General features: G+C 41.4%; 1 protein-coding gene across 1 annotated transcript in view; it reads right to left on the reverse strand.

The window, feature by feature from the left end:
• The window catches only part of LOC102819765 (lipid phosphate phosphatase-related protein type 1-like), a 66,635-nt gene that overhangs the window by 23,333 nt on the left and 23,086 nt on the right, over positions 1-20,216 (reverse strand). The window contains exon 3 of the mRNA XM_006864717.1: positions 4,410-4,660. Within this exon, the coding sequence (XP_006864779.1) occupies positions 4,410-4,660 (251 nt within the window). The remainder of the gene's footprint in view (positions 1-4,409; positions 4,661-20,216) is intronic.

A 20,216-nucleotide genomic window follows, 5' to 3' on the forward strand; every position in this document is an offset into this window, starting at 1 on the left:
GCCGACGGTGGTGGTGGTGGTGATGTGCCGTGGAGTCGGTTCTGACTCATAGTGACCCTCTATAGGGTTTCTGAGGCTGTAAATCTTTATGGGAGCAGAAAGTCTTACCTTTCTCCCATGGAATCACTGGTGGTTTCGAACTGCTGACCATGAGGGTAGCAGCGAGGCTCATAACCACTACGCTACCAGAGCTCCTTGATTTTGCCCATAGAATCCTTCATTATTACAACTTGCGTCATGGATTTTTTCTTCAGTTATTTGAGCTTGAGAACTGTTGAGCATGTTCTTCCCATGTGGTTTTCTAGCTCTAAGCCTTTGCACATTTCATTATCGTACCTTACTTTGTCTTTTTGAATGGCCCTTTGAAATGTTCTGTTCAGCAATCTTGTGTCCTCATTTTTTTTATCACTTGCTTTAGCTTCTCTAAGCTTAAAAGCAAGTTTCAGAGTTTCTTCTGACATATACTTTTGCCTTTTCTTTTTTTCTTGTGTTTTTAATGGCTTTTTCTGTCTTCATGGATGATGTTCTTGATGTCATCCCACAGCTCTTCTGGTTTTTGGTCATTAATGTCTAATGCATCAAATCTGTCCTTAAGATGTTCTCTAAATTCAGGTGGGATATACTCAAGGTCATATTTTGGCTCTCATAGACTTGATCTACTTTTCAGCTTTCGCCTGAATTTTCATGTGAACAATTGATATTCTCTCAGTTCCCTAGCCTTGTTTTGGCTGATACTGAGTGTCTCCATCATCTCATCCCACAGACGTAGTCGATTTGATTCCTCTGTATTCCATGTGGTGAGGTTCATATGTATAGTCACTGTGTTGAATATGGTATTTGCAATGAAGAAGTCATTGGTCTTGCAAAATTCTGTCATGCAATCTCCAGCATCGTTTCAGTCACCTCAAAGGTCCTATTTTCAACAGACTGAACCTTCCTCTTGTTTCAAACTTTCACACTTCAGTCACCATTCCAATACATCTTGATTACATGTTTGATTAATTTCAGCCTGGTACTTTCGAATTAAAAAAATATACCTGGTAATGGTAAAAAAAAACAAACAAACAACAACAAAAAACAAAAAAACAAAAGAAAAACCAACAACAGTAGAGGACAAGACTGATCCGTAATCTCTTAACATGTGATGAAAATTTAGCAACCTTAGAAAATGTCAATACACACATTATAGTCAATGACAATGTGTTTGAATGGTATGAACACACAGTGCAAATAGATACTTGTTACAATATGCAGTGGAAATGATTCATTCCTTAGAGTGATGCTTCAATACTGGTGTGAATACCAAGATGGTGGTGGTGGTGGTGGTGGTGATGTGCCTTGGAGTCGGTTCCGACTCATCACGATCCTGTACAGGGTTCCCGAGGTTATAAATCTTAACAGGAGCAGAAAGCCTCATCTTTCTCCCGCAGAACATCTAGTAGCTTCGAACTGCTAACCTTCAGGTTTGCAGCCCGATTTGTACCCACTATACTACCAGAGCTCCTTGAATTGCAAGATAAGGGTTCTCATTATTCTATGTAACTGATGCCCTACAAAATTGTGCTTTAGCTCAAAGCTACATAAAGTAGATCATATTATGAGTATTACACTATCTTGAGGGTGTGTGGGAAATGTTAAAGCCTTTCCTGTATACTAATATTGAACATTAGTATTATAATCTCAAATACTGTTTTCTAATTACATCGTTTATACACTCTATAACAAGATTGTAAACTATTTAAAGTTAGTATTTTTCACAGTATTAACTAGTACTTAGGAAATATTTGTTGAGTAATTATAAAAGCACTTAACATGCACTACAAGTTCAGAAAATGTACAATTGGAAACTTATCAGGATTTGTCTGATTTTATGTTCTGCTTCGGGGACATGATTTGAATTGGATTATATCTGGATCTTTGAAAACATGTGTTAGAAAATCATGTACTCTGAATGACTTGACAATACTTACTTCTTTCTTTCCCCAAAGAGTTTATGGTTACTATTTGATTAGACAGTAATTTATTATGAGCAACAGATTTACTTTTACAATAGTGTTGTAAAATTAATTTCATACAACAGTGATTTGATTCTGATAAAATTAACAGGAAAAGATGCTTTCTACAATTTGGGCTCCAGATATTTTATGAGATATCAATATTGAAAAATAGAAAATGGCTTTATGTCTTAGGGGGCTTTCTTTGTTTAAAGGAAACGGGCATACATTCTTTGAAAAAAAAAAAAAAAGAACAAATCCTAACCAAGTGACAACTGACTTGCTTTATAAATTGAAACTTGTTAAATCTTAACACCAGGGCAGCAGGATTCATTTTTGTCATGTGTCCACTGAAGAGTGGAGCTAAAGGTAATAACTAGGAAGATTGCTATTGGATACTGCGGGCTGACAAATTGAGCCTATAGACATGATTCTGTAAATGGAACACAAAGGCTCTGCTTGCTTCAGTTGTTTTTAAGAGGATATTCATCCAATCACCTTAAAACTCTACTAAAATAGTCCAGAACTATACTCATAATTATCTCTTCTCTATCTTGAATATGAGGGGGCTTCTAAAAGTTCATGGAAAAATTCCAACATCTTTTAATTCAATTTGTCCACAAACTTTTTGATGGTCCCTTGTATGTCAGGGGCTTCTTGCGTCAGAAGCCGAACATGACATCTGTAGTTTTCTCAGTGGAAGAACTGAGTCACTGGGATGGGGCTGGAGTCATTGTGTTCAAGTTGAGAATCACCAGGAAGAATAGTTTGAGAGGGTCTTGTCGCTGCCTTCTCCCTCCCCTACCTTTCATTGAGAATCCCTATAATAATCAAGTCCTACGTATAAAATACTACACTTGCTCTTAGCCAAAAGGCCAAGAAAAGGAGCTATGGTAGTGTAGTAGTTATGAATCGGGTTGCGAACCTTAAGGTCAACAGTTCGAAACTACCATCTGTTCCACGGGAGAAAGATGAGGCTTTCTGCTCTTGTTAAGATTTATAGCCTTGGAAACCCTGTAATGGAGTCCTGGTGTGGCGCTGTGGAGCCAGATTGCAAAGCCGTTTGAACTGCAAGGTTCAAGCTCACCAGCTGCTCCTTGGAAACCCTATACAGGGTCGCTATGGGTCAGAATCGACTCCCCGGCACACAGGGTCGCTATGGGTCAGAATCGACTCCCCGGCACTAAACAACAACAAGAAGAAGTATAAAATAAATTTCAATAAGAAAAAAGAGCATTTTGATAAGTAGTTACTACTTTACATTTAAATACACTTTCAGCAGTGTACTTAGCAATAAGCTTTTGAGCAGTTCCTTATACTTCTATGGCTTGGGTTCTAAGGAAGAAAAGGACAGAGAAAAGTGAAATGAAGTCATTTCCCAAATGGATGCAACTAAAGAATATGAAAATAAAAGGACACTACAGTTTCATCATTTTAAGACAAGACACACTTTGAGTATTCTCAGTTGACAACAGCAAAAAATGTCAAGAGAGCATTCTACTCCAGTGGAGTAATCAAAATGTGGATGATCTGGGGAGCAGGGTGAAGTGAACTTTTGCATGTTGTTGGGTGCTCTTGGATCACTCATCTTTGCCAGCAAAGCAATGGAGATGATCCTCAGGGGGAGAAAAATGTATTAATTTTTCTGGGGTCTGCTGTGCTGTTAGGGCAGTATTCAGCCCACACTTGCAAATTCAAGGTAGGAATGAGAAATGTGTGCTCTTCTGAAACCAAGCAGAACGCTGGCAGAGTTGTTGTGGGCACAAGAGAATTCCAGATAGGCTGCCAAGAGCAAGGGCTTTGGCTCTGTCTATCCTTCACTATTCTCCGGACCCTGGTTCCTTGTATTTGAAAATGAGGGGGTTTGACTAGATGGTTATCAAAATTCTCACTAGAATTAATATCCTCTAGCAGTAAAGGAAAGGAGCTCTGGTAGCATAGTGGTTACGAATTGGGCTGTGAACTGCAAGGTCAGAAGTTTGAAACTACCAGCTGCTCCGCGGGAGAAAGATGTGGCTTTCTGCTCCCGTAAAGTATTATAGCCTTGGAAACCCTCAGGGTCACTATGGGTTGGAACCGACTCGACGGCACTTAACAACAAGCAGTAAAGGATAGGACTCCTAGTGTGGTGTTGTAGGATCAGCACTGGACTGAGACCCACAAGTTTGGCAGTTCAAACCCACCAGCTGTTCCTCTGAAACCTTATACAAGGTAGCTGTTAATCGGAACAGACTTGGCAACACTTGCCAACACCAACAAAGCAGGAAAGGATACTGCACTAAGGTGCTGGGAGGTGGACAACAGCATAAAATATAGGACCAGCGACAGTGATCTGTAAACAGTGGATAGGACCACCGAGAGCCATGTCACACCCAAAAGCCAACTTGGGCGAGGCAGCACGACTGGCATACTTACCGTCGCATATAAGGCAGAGTAAATGCTCAGAGCGGCATGTTTGGAGGGAAAGGATCTCCGAGCCTTCTCTATCACATCCAGGTCCCCAGTGCAAATGTTTCCGTTGTTTACAAACTGGTGGTGCACCCGGCAGTCTGTGCTGGTGTAGTTCGGCTTGCACACTGTCAGGAAGTACGGCGTTAGGTGCCCAGTGACCACTTGCCCGGCGTTTACAAAAATGTCCGTAGCAAAAAGTCCAAATGCAAACACCCCTATAAGAAAAGTTAACATAATTAGGAATGGGTATATACAGTGACGATTGTTTTATCCCTGAGGGGACACATATATTTCAGGGGGCAGAAATGGCAGCAGGAATTGGTCACTCAGAATGATACCTCTTCCACCTGGTTATCTGCAACCAGAACAAAGGGACAGTTCACAGAGGCCTATCTAAAAGATCCTAGGTAGTGTCCATAGTGAAACTAGCGTTCCACTAGTTTTTTCTAACAAGGCATACCTGCTGCCCAAGCCACTGTTTTTCACATTAATACACAAATTCTACTAGTAGCATCTCATTGCTTTGTATAAAGAAATTAGGAGCAGCATGGTCTAAATTTGCACTGGGCAAATCTGCTGCACAGGAACTTTTTAAAGTGTTGAAGAGCAGAGATGTCAGCTTGAGGACTAGGGTGCGCCTGACCCAGGCCATTGTGTTTTCAGTAGCCTCATATGGATGCGAAAGCTGGACAGTGAATAAGGAGGATCGTAGAAGAATTGATGCCTTTGAGTTGTGGTGTTGGAGGAGAATACTGAAAGTGCCATGGACTGCCAAAAGAACCAATAGATCTGTTTTGGAAGAAGTGCAGCCAGAGTGCTCCTTGGAGGCCAGGATGGCTAAGCTTCGTCTCTCCTACTTTGGACATATTGTCCGGAGGAAACAATCGTTGGAGACGGATGTCATGCTGGGTAGGGTGGAGGGTGAGAGAAAAAGAGGAAGACCCCCAACGAGATGGATCAGCCAGGTGGCATCATTGATGGACTCAAGTATGGCAGCGGTAGTGAGGTTGGCCCAGGATCAGACATTGTTTCGTTTTGCTGTGCATGGGGTTGCTATGAGTCGGTTCCGACTCAATGGCACCTGACAACAACAACAACAACAACAACATGGTCTAAAGGAAAGAATTTGAGTTTGGGAGTCATATGAACCTATGATGACTCACTTGAAGTTGAAGTTAGTTACTTTCTCTATACCTTGGTAGCCTCAGTTATAAAGTGCAGGGGGCTGGGGAGAAGGATGATACCTCAGAGAGAAGTTTGGAAGATGCAATAGACGACCTGTGCAAAACAGGCATCATGATGTCTGGATTTAAGTAGTTAACAATGCTTCTCTTTCTCTCCATACAAAATGTTCTTTCTAGAAATGCACATACTTCTATCAGGAGTTGTTAACAACAATATGTCAAATGAGAGTCAACGAGTTGTGTTTTTTGTTTTGTTTTGTTTTGTTTTTAGGGAGTTGTCCTTAAAAGAAAAGGGACAAAAATTATTTCAGAAAGGCCGATTACATTTGATGTTTCATTAGATGTTGGAACAGGAAAAGAGAAGGAAGTACAGTTGTTAATGACAAATGTTACTGACTGTGTTAGTTTCCTATTAATGCTGTTAACACAACTACAAATTAAGTAGCTTAAAACAACCCACATTCATTCTCTTACAGTTCTGGAGTCAGAAGTCCAAAATACGAGGGGGTTTCAACACTCATGGAAATATAATGGAAAATTTCTAAGGAACTTTTTGAAACCACCTTGTAGGTTTCCTTGTAGGATAAAATAAAGATGCTAAGTTTCTCTTGGAGACTCTAGGGGAGAATCCATTCTTTGCTTTTTTCACTTTCTAGAAGCTGCTCATATTCTTCTGGCAGCCTCCTTCCTGTAGAGGCACCACCGGACCTCTGTCTCCATTGTCACATCTCCTTCTTGGACTTTCCTGACTTCCTCTTATAAAAACCCTAGTGATTATTACACTGGATCCACCTGTATATCCAGTGAATATTCCTATCTCAAGATGCTTAGTCATGTTTTCTATGTAAGGTAACATTCACAGATTCCGAGGATAAATCGCTGGGGCCATTATTCTGTTTACCACATTGACTTTGCTGTTTGATTGAATATCCTGTGGGCAGACCATATTTTCTGCATATCGTTTATACTCTAGTAAGTTTCCTAGGATAAGCCTCAACACACTTGACCATGGATAAACAGAATACTTTATAGGGAGTTTCACTGTGAAATCATTCAACGTCTGTATAGCACATCCAATAGATTGTCTGTGAGCTGTTATCTGTTAGATACATCTATCAAGAGAGGCTGTGCAGAGCCAAGGTACCTACAATTCACTTTAAGGAATGAAAAAGCCTTTTTAAATAAGCATCCCAATTATAGGAGCGATTGGCAAGTGTGACAGGGGGCAGAAATCAGGCTTAGAACCCTGAGGATCCCATCAATTAGAACCCATCAATTTCTTTTTTTAAAAAAAAATGTTTTATTGTGAATTAGGCGATAGTTTGTTTACATGGGAGAACATTAGTTTTACATTCATCCTATCGTATATCATTTCATTGCCATGATTACAATACCCTCCATGCATCATCAACCAACCAAACAGTGTACCCTGCCAGCCTGTGCCCCCCGTGGTCAACACAGAGCCCCTCTCCCTCTCTGGGTCTAAAGTCCCCAGCTGCTCCATCTCTCCATGTCATCATCTCTGCCTCCATCTCAGGCATCACTGCTTCTCTGGGTAGGATCCCGCTCTCGGCTCTTCTTTCTTGATGGTCCCAGGGACCTCCGCTCCTAGACTGAAAAGTTAATCACTCCCCTCCTTGCTACAAAATGTCTACCTTTACATTTCCAGCCCTCACAATCAGTCCTGATAACAATTATTCACTATTGTATCACAAGAGACCTATCCGCATTTCATTTCATCAGCCCCGCCTAGACAGATTGTATACTACTCAGTGGAGATTCTACCTTCTTCCACACCCTCTGGATCTGGGTTCCCTCTTGAATGCTTGTAAGCCAGTCATTTCTTGCCTTTGTAGGTACTCCCCTCCACCCCCCATTTTGGGTAGCCAATGTCCAAGTCGCCCACTCCCTCTCTACCCTGTGTATGGAGGGGGTGGGAATGACCCTTGCTGTAAAGATTTGTTCCCTCTTTTGAGCTACTGCATCCATAGGTGTAGTAGGTCAAGTTCATCAAATTGTATCTGATTACTCTTTTTTTCCTCTTCTTTCTTCTTCTAGTTGAGCTCTGATCATCCAGTCACTGAAGCCAGGTCAAGTGGGTATTTTCTGCAAGTGTGGGTGTTCTTGTGCATATGCCCTCTCTTCTTATCAGCTGGATGTTTCACTCTCTACCCTAGTCCTCTCTGGCTATGTCACTGACTCTGGGCCCAAGAGTCCCCAAGTCTTGTCAATCTGCTGGCAAACCAGGTCTCCACCCAGGTTCACAGGAGTCTATTGAACGTTGTAGGGGTTAGCTTGCAGCTTCATTGCTGTTTTTCCTTCACTTTCCCTTATCGGTGATGAATGTGGTCACCAAATAGAGCATGTATTTCCATTGAGTCTTAGTCTTGGAAGGGGGTTTGTACTGAGGGGACCTGACCACTTGCCTTGATGTCTCCTGGGCAATCAACTTGCTTGTTCTTGTAGTAACAGTCGGTCTGCCTATATTGTTTTGTGTTTTTCCTGTAGGTCTTTCTTTCAAGAAGTATCTTCTGTTCTTCTAGCCGCTCCAGACTGGTCTGCTCGTCCTTTGAAGTGGAAATTTCCCATCTCTGAAGGTTCTGGATGTGGTTCAGGATTCTACCTATAGTCTTATGTAATGCAGAGGCTCCGCAGGAAGCCTCCTTCACTGGCACGTTGTAGCCCCATTTTAGGTATTCCAATAAGTTATAGGCAGAAGACAGACTTACAAGCTTTCTATGGTGATATTTCTGGCTATTCCTTTCTCTCCCTCTCCAGTGTCTATTTTATAATATAATGCAAGGAAAACCAAAATTAGAACCCATCAATTTCTTATGTGTACATAAGAATCACCTGGGAATTTTGTTGAACCTAGGTTCCAATTCAGTAAACTTGAGGTGAAAATGCAAATTCTTAGCAGGAGGCCAAATCAGAATTAACCAATTCAAAACCCTGGCAGAAATACTTGTAAATGTTCAAGGTAGTCTGTGACATTTTCAACTACATTTTCACCCAATTTTGGCCCTTATATTAAATATAAGTGTCCTGAATTTGCTAACTGTGCTGATTCCAGCACCCCCTAATGAAACCGTTATATAGCAGAAGTGAAGACAAACTTGGCTGAAATCTTTTTCCGGTTGTTATTTTGATCTGTATTGATAGCTATAATTTTCTGTTTTGTGGTTCAGCCAGAATGCGCTTCATCACAATGAGAACTGGCTCTTTTAATCGCTTCCACAGGCTCATACTCCTAAGGTCTGATCTCGGAGAGTAGACATTGATCATCTCTGGCACTTTGCACCTCCAGGTGTGGGGAGCCTGAATTGTTTGGAAATCCTTTTGCATCTTCAAGCAAGATCTTCAAAGGCAAGGTTTCTGGCTTTTTGTAGATGCAATGATTCTACTCAGACCAACTTTTTCAGGGAACGAGGGTAATTTATGATTTGAAAAAGGAAACGTGACAGCATTTTCCTCTGGCATTTCATTTGTCAGAAGTGCTTCCAATTAGGGCGGGGTTGTGCTCTCAAAGATGGAGGCTTTCTAGGCTCCTTGGATTTGTGCCTGAAATGCCAGCTCTGTGCTCACAGCGATGCTGTGATTGCCAGCTCTCCACTTCTCTGTCTTGTGATACCATTGCTGGAAGTAGCTTTCCTCTTCTTTCTGCCTCCTCTGGATTATGTCTGCTGCTCCTGATGGTTTAACAAGCATCTGCTTTCAAAACATTTCATTCTGATGCATTTGATCCAGCTTTAGAAAAGCATCACAGTGGGACAGAGGCCTGCACCTGCCTGCTGCAGGTCATGCCAACAAAGGACCATGGGACCTGCAGCAGCGGTTCACAGACAGCATCATCTCCTACAGGGCTTTTGTCAGGAAACTTGAGCCCTTTCTCTGTTACTTAGCCCAAAGCCCCATGTGTATATTAAAAAAAAAAAAAAAAAAAAAAAATCTCTTCTTCCAGCCTCAGAAACTAAAAATAGCACAGTCATTTTTGTCCTCAGAGTCGGAGAAGCACCATTTATGGTCTTTGGCATTGCAAGGTGTGATTTAAAAAAAAAAAAGAAAAAAAAAAAGATCTCTATTATTAGCTTATTGCCTAAAATTCTTAAGCGAGATTACATTTTTGAAATTTAGCAGTCATATGTTGCATTCCAGTCATCCCTAGCTGTTTCTATTTATCTTATGGTTCTCCTTGTTTCTATCAACGGGGTTCCTTGCTTCAGTGGGATAGATTATATTTCTCAGTGGGTTTTCACATTTACAGCAGACATAAAGTCTGATGAGTCAAAAGAACTATGCTTGAGTAACTTGTTGCTGTCATTGCTGTTGTTTTGTTTGTTCTGAATTTTTTTTTTTAAATGGTTGGGATGGGAAGATCTAGAGCCAGGTCCTGGAGGACTAGACTAGTAGTTTTTTTTTAAATAAGTGTTTTATTGTGAATTATGTGAAAGTTTACATGGGAGAACATTAGTTTTACATTTATCCTGTCGTATATCGTTTCATTGCCACAGTTACAATCCCCTCCATGCATCATCAACCAACCAAAGGGTATACCCTGCAAGCCTGCCCCCCACCACCCCCGCCTGGTCATCAGCACACAGTCGCTCTCCCTCTCTGGATCTAAAGTCCCCAACTGCTCCATCTCTCCACGTCATCGTCTCTGCCTCCATCTCTGGTGTCACTTCTCTGGGTAGGGTCCTGCTCTCCGCTCTTCTCCATTGATGGTCCTAGGGACCTTCGCTCCTAGACTAAAAAGTTAATCACTCCCCTCCTTGCTATAAAACATCTACCTTTACATTTCCAACCCTCACAATCAGTCCTGATAACAATTATTCACTATTGTATCACAAGAGACCTATCCGCATTTCCCTACATTAGCCCAGTCCAGACAGACTGGATACTACTCAGTGGAAAGTCTACCTTCCTCCATGCCCTCTGGATCTAGGTTCCCTCTTGAAAGCTTGTAAGCCAATCATTTCTTCTTTTGTAGTCCCCCCCCCCCCACACACACACACTTTGGGTAGCCAATGTCCAAGTTGGCCATCCCTGTCTACTCTGTGTGTGGAAGGGGTGGGAATAATTCTTGCAGTAAGGATTTGTTTCCTCTTTTGTGCCACTGCATCCATAGGTGTAGGTCAAGTTCATCAAATTGTATCAGATTACTCTTTTTTTCCTCTTCTTTCCTCCTCTGGTTGAGCTCTGATCATCCAGTCATTGAAGCCAGCTCAAGTGGGTATTATCTGCAAGTGTGGGTGTTCTTGCGCAATCCCCTCTCTTCTTATCAGTTGGATGCTTCACTCTCCACTCTAGTCCCCTGTGGCTGTGTCACTGACTCTGGGCCCAAGAGTCCCCAGGTCTTGCCACATTGCTGGCCGACCAGGTCTCCACCCGGGTTCACAGGAGTGTATTGAACATTGTGTAGGGCTTAGCTTGCACAGCTTCATTGCTGTTTTTCCCTCACTTCCCCTTATGGGTGATGAACGTGGTCACCAATCAGAGCGTGTATTCCCATTGAATCTTAGTCTTGGAAGAGGGTTTGCACTGAGGGGACCCGACCACCTGCCCCGATGTCTCCTGGGCAAGCAACTTGCTTGTTCCTGTAGTAACAGTCGGTCTGCCTCTATTGTTTTTTATGTTTCCTGTAGGTCTTTCTTTCAAGAAGTATCTTCTGTTCTTCTAACCACTCCAGGTTGGTCTGCTCGTCCCTCAAGTGAAAACCTCCCATCTCTGAAAATCTGGATGGGGTTCAGGATTCCCCCTATGGTCTTATGTAATACAGAGGCTCTGCCTCCTTCACTGGGCACATTGTAGCCCCATTCTAGGTATTCCAATCAGTCATAGGCAGAAGACGGACTTACAAGCTTTCTATGGTGATGTTTCTGGCTATTCCTTTCTCTCCCCCTACAGTGTCTATTTTATAATATAATGCAAGGAAAACCAAGATTCAAAAGCCAGCCAAGCTTCTTAACATTATTCCCCCCCTTTCCCCATTCCAACCATGTCTCAATCTCTGTATACAGGGAGCCCTGCTGTTCCAAGGTTGTGCATACATCATTATTTACATCTGTCCCATTTAGCCCATTCAAACCTGCCTAATTGTTCTCCCATCTGTTTTGTTCTTCCATTCCCCTCTCCCTTCTTGTATATTGCCACCCTCCCCAGCACCCAAACTATCCTGTCTAATCCCTGCCCTGTGCTCCACCTTCCCCTCACCCCACCCCTACATCCCAGCAACCAACAAAGAATCCACTTTAGTGGATTAGCATGGGTTCTTTTTCTTAGTCTTTTACATTAGTGGTCCTATGCAGTATTTCTCCTTTTGTGACTGACTAATTTCACTCAACACAATGTCCTTAAGATTCATCCATGTTAGGTGGTGGCATGCAGCTTCCTTGTTATTTTTCAAGGTAGCATAATATTCCATTGTGTGTATGTACCACAGTTATGTTTATCCATTCTTCAGTTGATGGGCACTTTGGCTGTTTCCATCTTTTTGGTACTGTAAATAGTGTAGCTATGAACATTGGTGTGCATTTATCTTCTTGTGTTATAACTCATATTTCTTGTGAGTAAATACCAAGTAGAGGAATTGCTGGATCATAAGGTATTTCTATTTCCAACCTTCTGAGGAGGTGCCATATTGCTTTCCAGAGAGGTTGGAGCATTTTACAATACCACCAGCAATGCAGGAGTGTCCCATAGACTAGTAGGTTTTAAAAATCCAATTGAAGAGTGCTCAGTGTTTCTGCTCACAGTGTAGCTCAGGAACCCTACTAACCTTTTAGATAAATTTCCAATCCAATATGGCACCAGAACAATAGGGCTTTGGCATTAAAAATGGCTAAGGGAGGGCAGAAAAAAGTGAAGAAGGGTGGGGGGAGAGAAAAAAAAGAAAAGAAATGAAAATGAAAGCAGAGATAGAAAGGATAAAAAACAAGGGAAGGGGAAAAGAAGAAGGAGAAGAATAAACAAACATACAAAAAACAATGAAAGGAAAAAACAAGGACAAATGCCAGACTCAGATATGACGAATCTCTGGAGGCTCCTACCAGCTATGAATCATATTTGGTGGGTGGGCAGGGATGAGGCAGTGGCACTCCTGGGCCTAGAAGGAGTTCTTGTATTAAATTGGGCTGTTGTCTCTCCACTGGATTAATTCTGCTCTTTGAATTTTCCATAGAATGGTCTCTATGTTTGAGCCCATAAACCAAACCAAAGTAACTGCTACTGAGTCGATTCCACTCATCGTGATCCTATAAGACAGAGTCGAACTGCCTCCTCAGGTTTCTGAGGCTGTAAATCTTTATGAAAATAGACAGTCTCATCTTTTTCCCCTCAGAGTTATTGGTAGGTTTGAACCTCCAACCCTTTGGTTAGCAGTCAATGCTTAACCTACTGCACCACCAGGGTTTATTAACATGCTGCTGTTGTGTTAAGTGCCATTCAGTTGTTTCTGACTCATAGCGACCCTGTATAGGGTTTCCGAGGAACAGCCAGTGGGTTTGAACTGCCAACCTTGCAGCTTAAACTGACCTTGCAGTCCAGGGCATTATACTACAGCGCCACACAAGGGCTCCTTCTTAACAATACAAATAGCTAATCTATAGTGCTCAGTATTTACTAGGCAGTGTTCTAAGTGCTTTCCAATATTTATTTAATACTCGTGATAACTACAAAAAGTTGTTGTTGCTAAGTGCTGTCGAGTTGATTCTGATTCGTTGCAACCCTGTATAGGGTTTCCAAGGAGTGGCTGGTGAGTTTGAACCACCGTCTTTATGGTGTAAACCAAACTTGCTGTTCAACGCATTAACCCACAGCGCCACACCTGGATACTACTATTATCGTCACATTTCACAGATGAGAAAATTGAAGCAAGGAAAGTTAATTAAGCTGACCAAGTCATACTACTAGTAAGTAGAGTAATTAAGATTAGAAGTTAAACAGAATGGCTCCAGAGTTCATATTCCTAATCATAATTCTTTAAGTGTATTTTTTCATGCATTAAGAGAAAATACAAATAGGCATCAGGCTATGATAAAGCACCTCATATTCTTGGTAGTAATTCATAAGAAAAAGGGCAAACATTTAAAGCATGCCTTAGATGAATTGTATTACAAATAGAACAAGAATCCCTCAATTCTGTAGCCAGCAATTTCCAAGGAGAACAAGATGGAATATCTATGACATGTCATAATTGAATGAGGCACTAGTTTCATCACTTTGGCAATAAGTCCAATCTTTTTTTTCTAGTATGATACAAACACCATCAGTGCAAATGGATTCACATACATCAAGTATTATTTATGCCTGAAAGCAAGTTTATGGTGTAGGGACAAAAGCTGAGTGCTCTGAAATGGCTACACTAATGTCATCCCAGGAGAAATGCCCTGTCATTTCCCCTCTCTCTCTGTCTAACATATATCCCCGACCCTGCATACTGAAACTCTGTGTTCCCAGGGACGAGCTACTACTTAGCTACTAGGGAGTAGCAGGTAGCTGGTGCCAGACTGTTTCTCTGTTTTATCCCTGAGTAGTGGCTGAAGATAAGACTCTCCTCATACCACCCCACTCTTTTCTGGAATATGAGGCTTGTTTACCACATAGTGTAAAAGGAAGTCACAAGCTCCTCCTGGCATGGAAAAATCTGACTGTACAACCTGCTGCCACTGGAAACAGCCGCTGTTCTCATTCCAGTTAGTAAGTTTCCCTGTCTGTAAACCATCTTTTCGGTAATAAACTCATGTGTCTCAGACTGTCTTCTGATCACTCTTTTGGTATCTCAGTGAATCCTCACTAGTAAGGATTTTCCCTTTTGGGTTTGAACCTACACTTATGGCAAAACTGAACACAGGAGTTCACACAGCAATCATTCTTGTGGTCCCTTCCTCCTACAGGTGCTACACAAACACCAACAGCTGACAGCAACCTACTTATCTTAATAAGACTAAATTTTATTTACTTAATCTGAAGGTCTGTTATTTCAACTATAGACAATAGACAAGTCTATAAAGTGAATAACAACAGCCAGAGGAATATGTTAATAGAACAATTAACCATATGAGACCCAAAGGACAACATCCTCCCCTCCCCCCAAAAACACACAAAACAACAACAACAAAAAGAACAAAGGCAGTACTGGGTAAAAAAGAAAGGCTGATGGAAACTGGAAACTAAGCAGTGTGAACAGAGCTGATACACTGAAGGGATTGCAAATAATGTTAAGAAACAGAATGTGTATAAATTGTTGTATAGAAAATGATTTTTCTGTGTAAACTCTCTTTGTCACTTACACACACACACACACACACACACACACAGAATGTTCTTATCTCAGGAGGAGTGTTTTCTGATCTCAGTGCTTACCTCTTAGATGCCTCATTCCTTTCCCACTGTCCTCCCATTAGCTTCTAAATATCTGCTTCTCAGTTTCCCTAGGCAATATGGATCCAAATACTGACTGATAGAGACAAAAATACAACCAGTTTGCCAGAGAAAATGATAATGTGAAAATTAAATGCATGGAGGATGTGGATGCAGGTAAGTCTAGAGAAACACCTCCAAGATATATATTAAGTTGAGAGAAAGGGCTCTACCAAAGAATCTAACAACAAGTATATTTGACTTTTCAGTTGTTGCTGTTGTTACGTCCCTGGAGTTAGTTCAGATCCACTGTGACATTATGTACAATAGAACGAAACAATGCCCGGTGCTGTGCCATCCTCACAATTGCTGCTATGCGTGAGCCCACTACTGCCAACACTGTGCCAATCCATCTTGTTGGGGGTCTCCCTATTCTTTGCTGATCCTCCACTTCACTAAGCATGATGTCCTGCTCTGCAGACTGGTCCATTCTGATATTATGTCTGAAGTATGAAAGACGAAATTTGGCCAACTTGGCTTCTGGGGAGCATTCTTCTTCCAACACATACTTATTTCTTTTTCTGGCAGTACATGGTACCATTAATACTCTTCTTCAGGACAATAACTCAAAAGCATCAATTCTTCCATGGCCTTCTATATTCACTGTCCAACTTTCACATGCATTGAGGTGACTGAAAAGACCATGGCTTGGGTCAGGTGCACTTTAGTCCTCAAACTGCTATCTTAGCTCTTGAACACTTTAAAGAGGTCTTGTGCAGCAGATTTGCCAAATGCATTATGTCATTTGATTTCTTGACTGCTGTTTCCAGGAATGCTGATGGTGGACCTAAGCAAAATGAAATCTTTCAAAACATCTATCTTTTCTCCACTTACCATGATGTTATTTATTGGTCCAGTGGTAAGGATTTTTGTTTTCTTTACACTGAGGCACAACCCATACCGAACGCTGTGGTCTTTGAACTTCATTAATACGTATTTTAAGTCCTCTTTGCTTTCAGCAAACAAGGTTGTATCATCTTGTTTGTTATTGAGTCTTCCTCCAATCCTGATGCCATCTTCTTCTTCATATAATCCAGTTTATCAGATTATTGCTTAGCATACAGATTGAATAAGTATGGTGAAAGAATACAACCTTGTCACACACCTTTTCTGATTTTAAACCATTCAGTGTCCCCTTGTTCTGTTTGAACTACTGCCTCTTGTTCTAAGTACAGGTTCCTCATGAACACAACTAAGCGTTCAGGAATACTTATTCTCTGCAATGTTGTCCATAGCTTGTCATGATCCGCATGGTCAAAAGTCTTTTTATTATCAATAAAACACAGGCAAACTGTTTTATGGTATTCTCTGTTTTCAACCAAGGTCCATCTGACATCAGCAATGATATCCCACATTCCATATCCTCATGTGAATCAGTTTGAACCCCTCGCAGTTCCATGTTTTTTTTTTTTTAATTATATTTATAATTCTATTTCAACCATTTAAACATTATAATTAGCACATTTTGCTTGCATGTAATAATGATGATATTGTCCGATGACTTCCACATTCTGTTGGGTCACCTCTCTATGGAATGAACACAAATATGTCCGGGTCACTGTCTTTCAAATTTCTTTGAAATTTTGTTTGTTGAACTATTTCAGTTCGCATTCTATCAGTTCCTAGCACCTTGCCAATGTTTTCGGTGTACCCTAGATGTCTTCCTTTAGCACCACTGGGTCTTCATTATAGGCTACCTCTTGAATGGTTCAACATTAACCATTTCCTTTTGGTACAATGACTCAGTGTATTCTTTCCATCTTCTTTTTTTTTTCTTCCAAAACAATACATTTTTAATACGAAAGCAGTTATAATAAAAAGCTGTACAGAATTTGTTTGAAAACATTTATCCATAAATATTGTTCAGTTCCTGGCACTTGTAGCAAGAATTAAATTACAAACGATAAACTGGCATAATGAACATGTATTTACAAAAAAAAGGTATTACAAAAGGCAACTGCATACTCAACGTCACAATCTGTGTAGAGTAACATCATATCCTCAGCCTGAAAAAGTACTAAACAACATTTTTGACCACATTAGACAAAAATACATTCAGAAGTGTTAATGCTTTGAGGAAAAATTCAAGACATAACAGGACTTTGGCACGGTTTAAGACTGTGAGAGTTTAAACAGTCGCTACTAAGGTGAAGAATTTCATCAGTTTAACACCACCACCAAACCTTCTATAACTTCCTCTCAAGAAATAGGACACGTGTTAAATGCAATGGAGGAGTTTAGGGCTGGGGTTGGCGGAGAGCAGAAGAAGGGGGGGGGGGAGCAGTTTAAAGATTTAAAAAAGAAAACAAGATCCTTCAAATGCCAAAATGTATTTTCTAATCCTGAGATAACAGCATGGTTACATTTGGATCTTGCCCAAAACCTTCCTGAAAAATTGCAACTAAACAAGATGTAGCCCTTAATACATGGCTGCTTGCCTTAAAACTCCATTTCCATGGAATTGGTCTCAGTTTTCTTTTTTAAATGCATTTGGTCCATTCTAAGGATAACAGGGTTTGTGTGTGTCCTCAGACACACCATTTGTTAAAATTGGGAGGAAGTCCAGGGTTGTGGCTGGTGCTAGTTTGAACTGCAGAAGGGGTTTTAGTGGTATCTTTACTGTTTGCAGAAGCTGTAACAGGTGGAGTGGCAGATTCATAGCCTGAAATGGCAGCAGGTGTGGAATCTGACCCTTGAGATGCATGAACCTTCATGTGTTTGCGCAGGGAGTTCGGGTGCGTGTAGGACTTGCTGCACACTTTGCAGATATAGGGCTTGTCCGAGGTGTGCACATGCATGTGCTTCTTGCGGTCACTGCTGTTGGCAAAGCATCTGTCACAGCCTTCAAATTCACCTTTGAAAGGTTTCTCACCTGCAAAAGGGAATAACGCAAAAGGGAGGGGGAGAATACAGCCAGGGCCAGGAGCTTCCCAGGTCCAGGTCCAGGGACACAGTGCGCCCATCAGTCTTGCAGACAGGGGGCGGCTGTGACATCTCTTTCCCTGGAGAAAAATGTAGAGCGCTGCATGAGCCTGCTGGTCTGGGGTGGTCATGGGAGGGAGAGGGCGGGGCCGACCGAGAACCTGACTGTCCCTTTGTTCTCCCCTTTCATCTTCTTTTGATACCTTTTGCATCATACACTATTTTGTCCAAAGAATCCTCAGTATTATCAGTTGAGGCTTGAACTTTTTCTTAGTTCTTTCAGCTTGAGAAACACTGAGCATGTTCTTCCCTTTTGGTTTTATAACTCCAGGTCTTTGCACATTTCATTATGATACTTGAGTTTGTCTTCTTGAACTGCCTTTAGAAATTTTCTGTTCAGCTCTTTTACCTCCTCATTTTTTCCATTTGTTTCAGGATCAAGTCTGATGCTAGGGGGCAAGTCAGAGTCTCTTCTGACATCCATTTTGGTCTTTTCCTTCTTTCTTGTCTTCTTAATGATCTTTTGCTTTCTTCCTGTATGGTATTTATTGATGTCATCCCTCAACTCTTCTGGTCTTTGGTGATTAGTGTCTAACGCATCAAATTTGTTCTTGAGATGATCTCTAAATTCGGGTGGGATATGTTCATATTTTGACCCTCATGGACTTGTTTTAATGTTTATCAGCTTCTGTCTGAATTGCATATGAACAATTGATGATCTGCTCCACAGTCTGCACCTAGCTTTTTTTTTTTTCTTTTTCTGATGACATGGAACTTTTACACAGTCTCTTTCCACAGATGTCAATTAGATTTCTGTGTATTCCATCTGGTGAGATTCACGTGTATAGTTAACTTTTATGTTGTTTAAAAATGGTATTTGCCTCAAACAGGACACACGAGCAGGCACATAAGCTTGCTGGCAACCGTGATGGGCTACCTGTGAGTGGCAGTGGGGGAAAGGCAGTATTGAAAATATGGGGTTGACTTTGAGATGAGAGAGAGAAAAGGAAGAGCTGGTTGATCCAAAGTTTGGGGAGACTTGCGAACTCCTGAGCCCATAGGCTGATCTAGCCATAAAAGGCTACAACTGAGAGCGAAGCGTCCAGCTGGTATGAAGTGGGGGGAGATGCACAAGAATACCCAAACTTGTAGATAGTACCCATTTGGCCTAGTTTCGATGGCTTGATGACTAGAACTCGACTAAAGGGAGATAAAGAAATTTGATAAAGGAAGCAAGTGTAAATTGCTATAATTTGATGAACTTAACCTACACTTATGGAAGTAGTGACTCAAAATACCAACTGAGAGGGAAGGAGTCTTCATACCAAGGATCAAACCTATCCCCTCTGTGCACAGGGTTGATAGGGAGGGGCAGTTTAGACATTGGCTACCTAAAATGGGAGGGGCTATAAAGGCACAAAGTGGCTGCCTTACAAGTTTTCAAGAAGGAATTTAGTTTCAGAATGTGTGGGGTAAGGTAGAATCCCCACTGAATATATTTCATCTTGTCTAGATGGATCTGGTGAAAGGAGATGGGGATAGGATTCCTATGATTCAATAGTGAGTAATTGTTATCATGACTAATTGTGATTGTCCTAACTGTAAAGGTAGAAGTTGTATAACAAAGAGTGGGGAGTAATCTTATATTCCAAGAACAGAAGACCTTAGGACCATCAAGAGAGAAGAGCATGAGTGGAATGTGGGGCCCTACCCAGAGAAGCAGTGACACCAGAGATGGAGGCAGAGGTGATGGCATGGAGAGAGAGAACAGCTGAGGACTCTAGATTCATGGAAAGAGAAAAGCTGTCATCTGGTGGCCAGGAGACTAGCTTGCAGAATGTGCCCTTTGGTTGTTTAAATGATTATATATTCCTGTGTGCTTTTGTGTACATCAAAACAAAACAAAACAAAAAACCCAGAGTGAATAGAAGCAAATACTGTTAAATGATGATCCATGGAGGGGATTGTAATCATTAAAATGAGAGAGAACAAACAAGATGGCGGATCGGGTGGACGTATAGCAGAGAGCTCCGCCAACAACAACACAGAATACCCAACCAAGCAGGCTTAGGGGATGGTCCCAGAACTCTGAACCACATATAAAGGAATACTTAGAAGGTTGGAAGGCTCACAGCTGGGGGAATCTGTGACAGAAGTAAGAAATCTATTGCTTTCTAGTCCGGGATGCTCGGCTGCTCCAGGAGCTGCCATCTTGGGTGAGACCACGTGGGGGAAAGATCGGAGC

This window comes from Chrysochloris asiatica, unplaced genomic scaffold (genome assembly GCF_000296735.1).
Source record: "Chrysochloris asiatica unplaced genomic scaffold, ChrAsi1.0 scaffold00069, whole genome shotgun sequence".
Lineage (NCBI taxonomy): Eukaryota > Metazoa > Chordata > Mammalia > Afrosoricida > Chrysochloridae > Chrysochloris > Chrysochloris asiatica.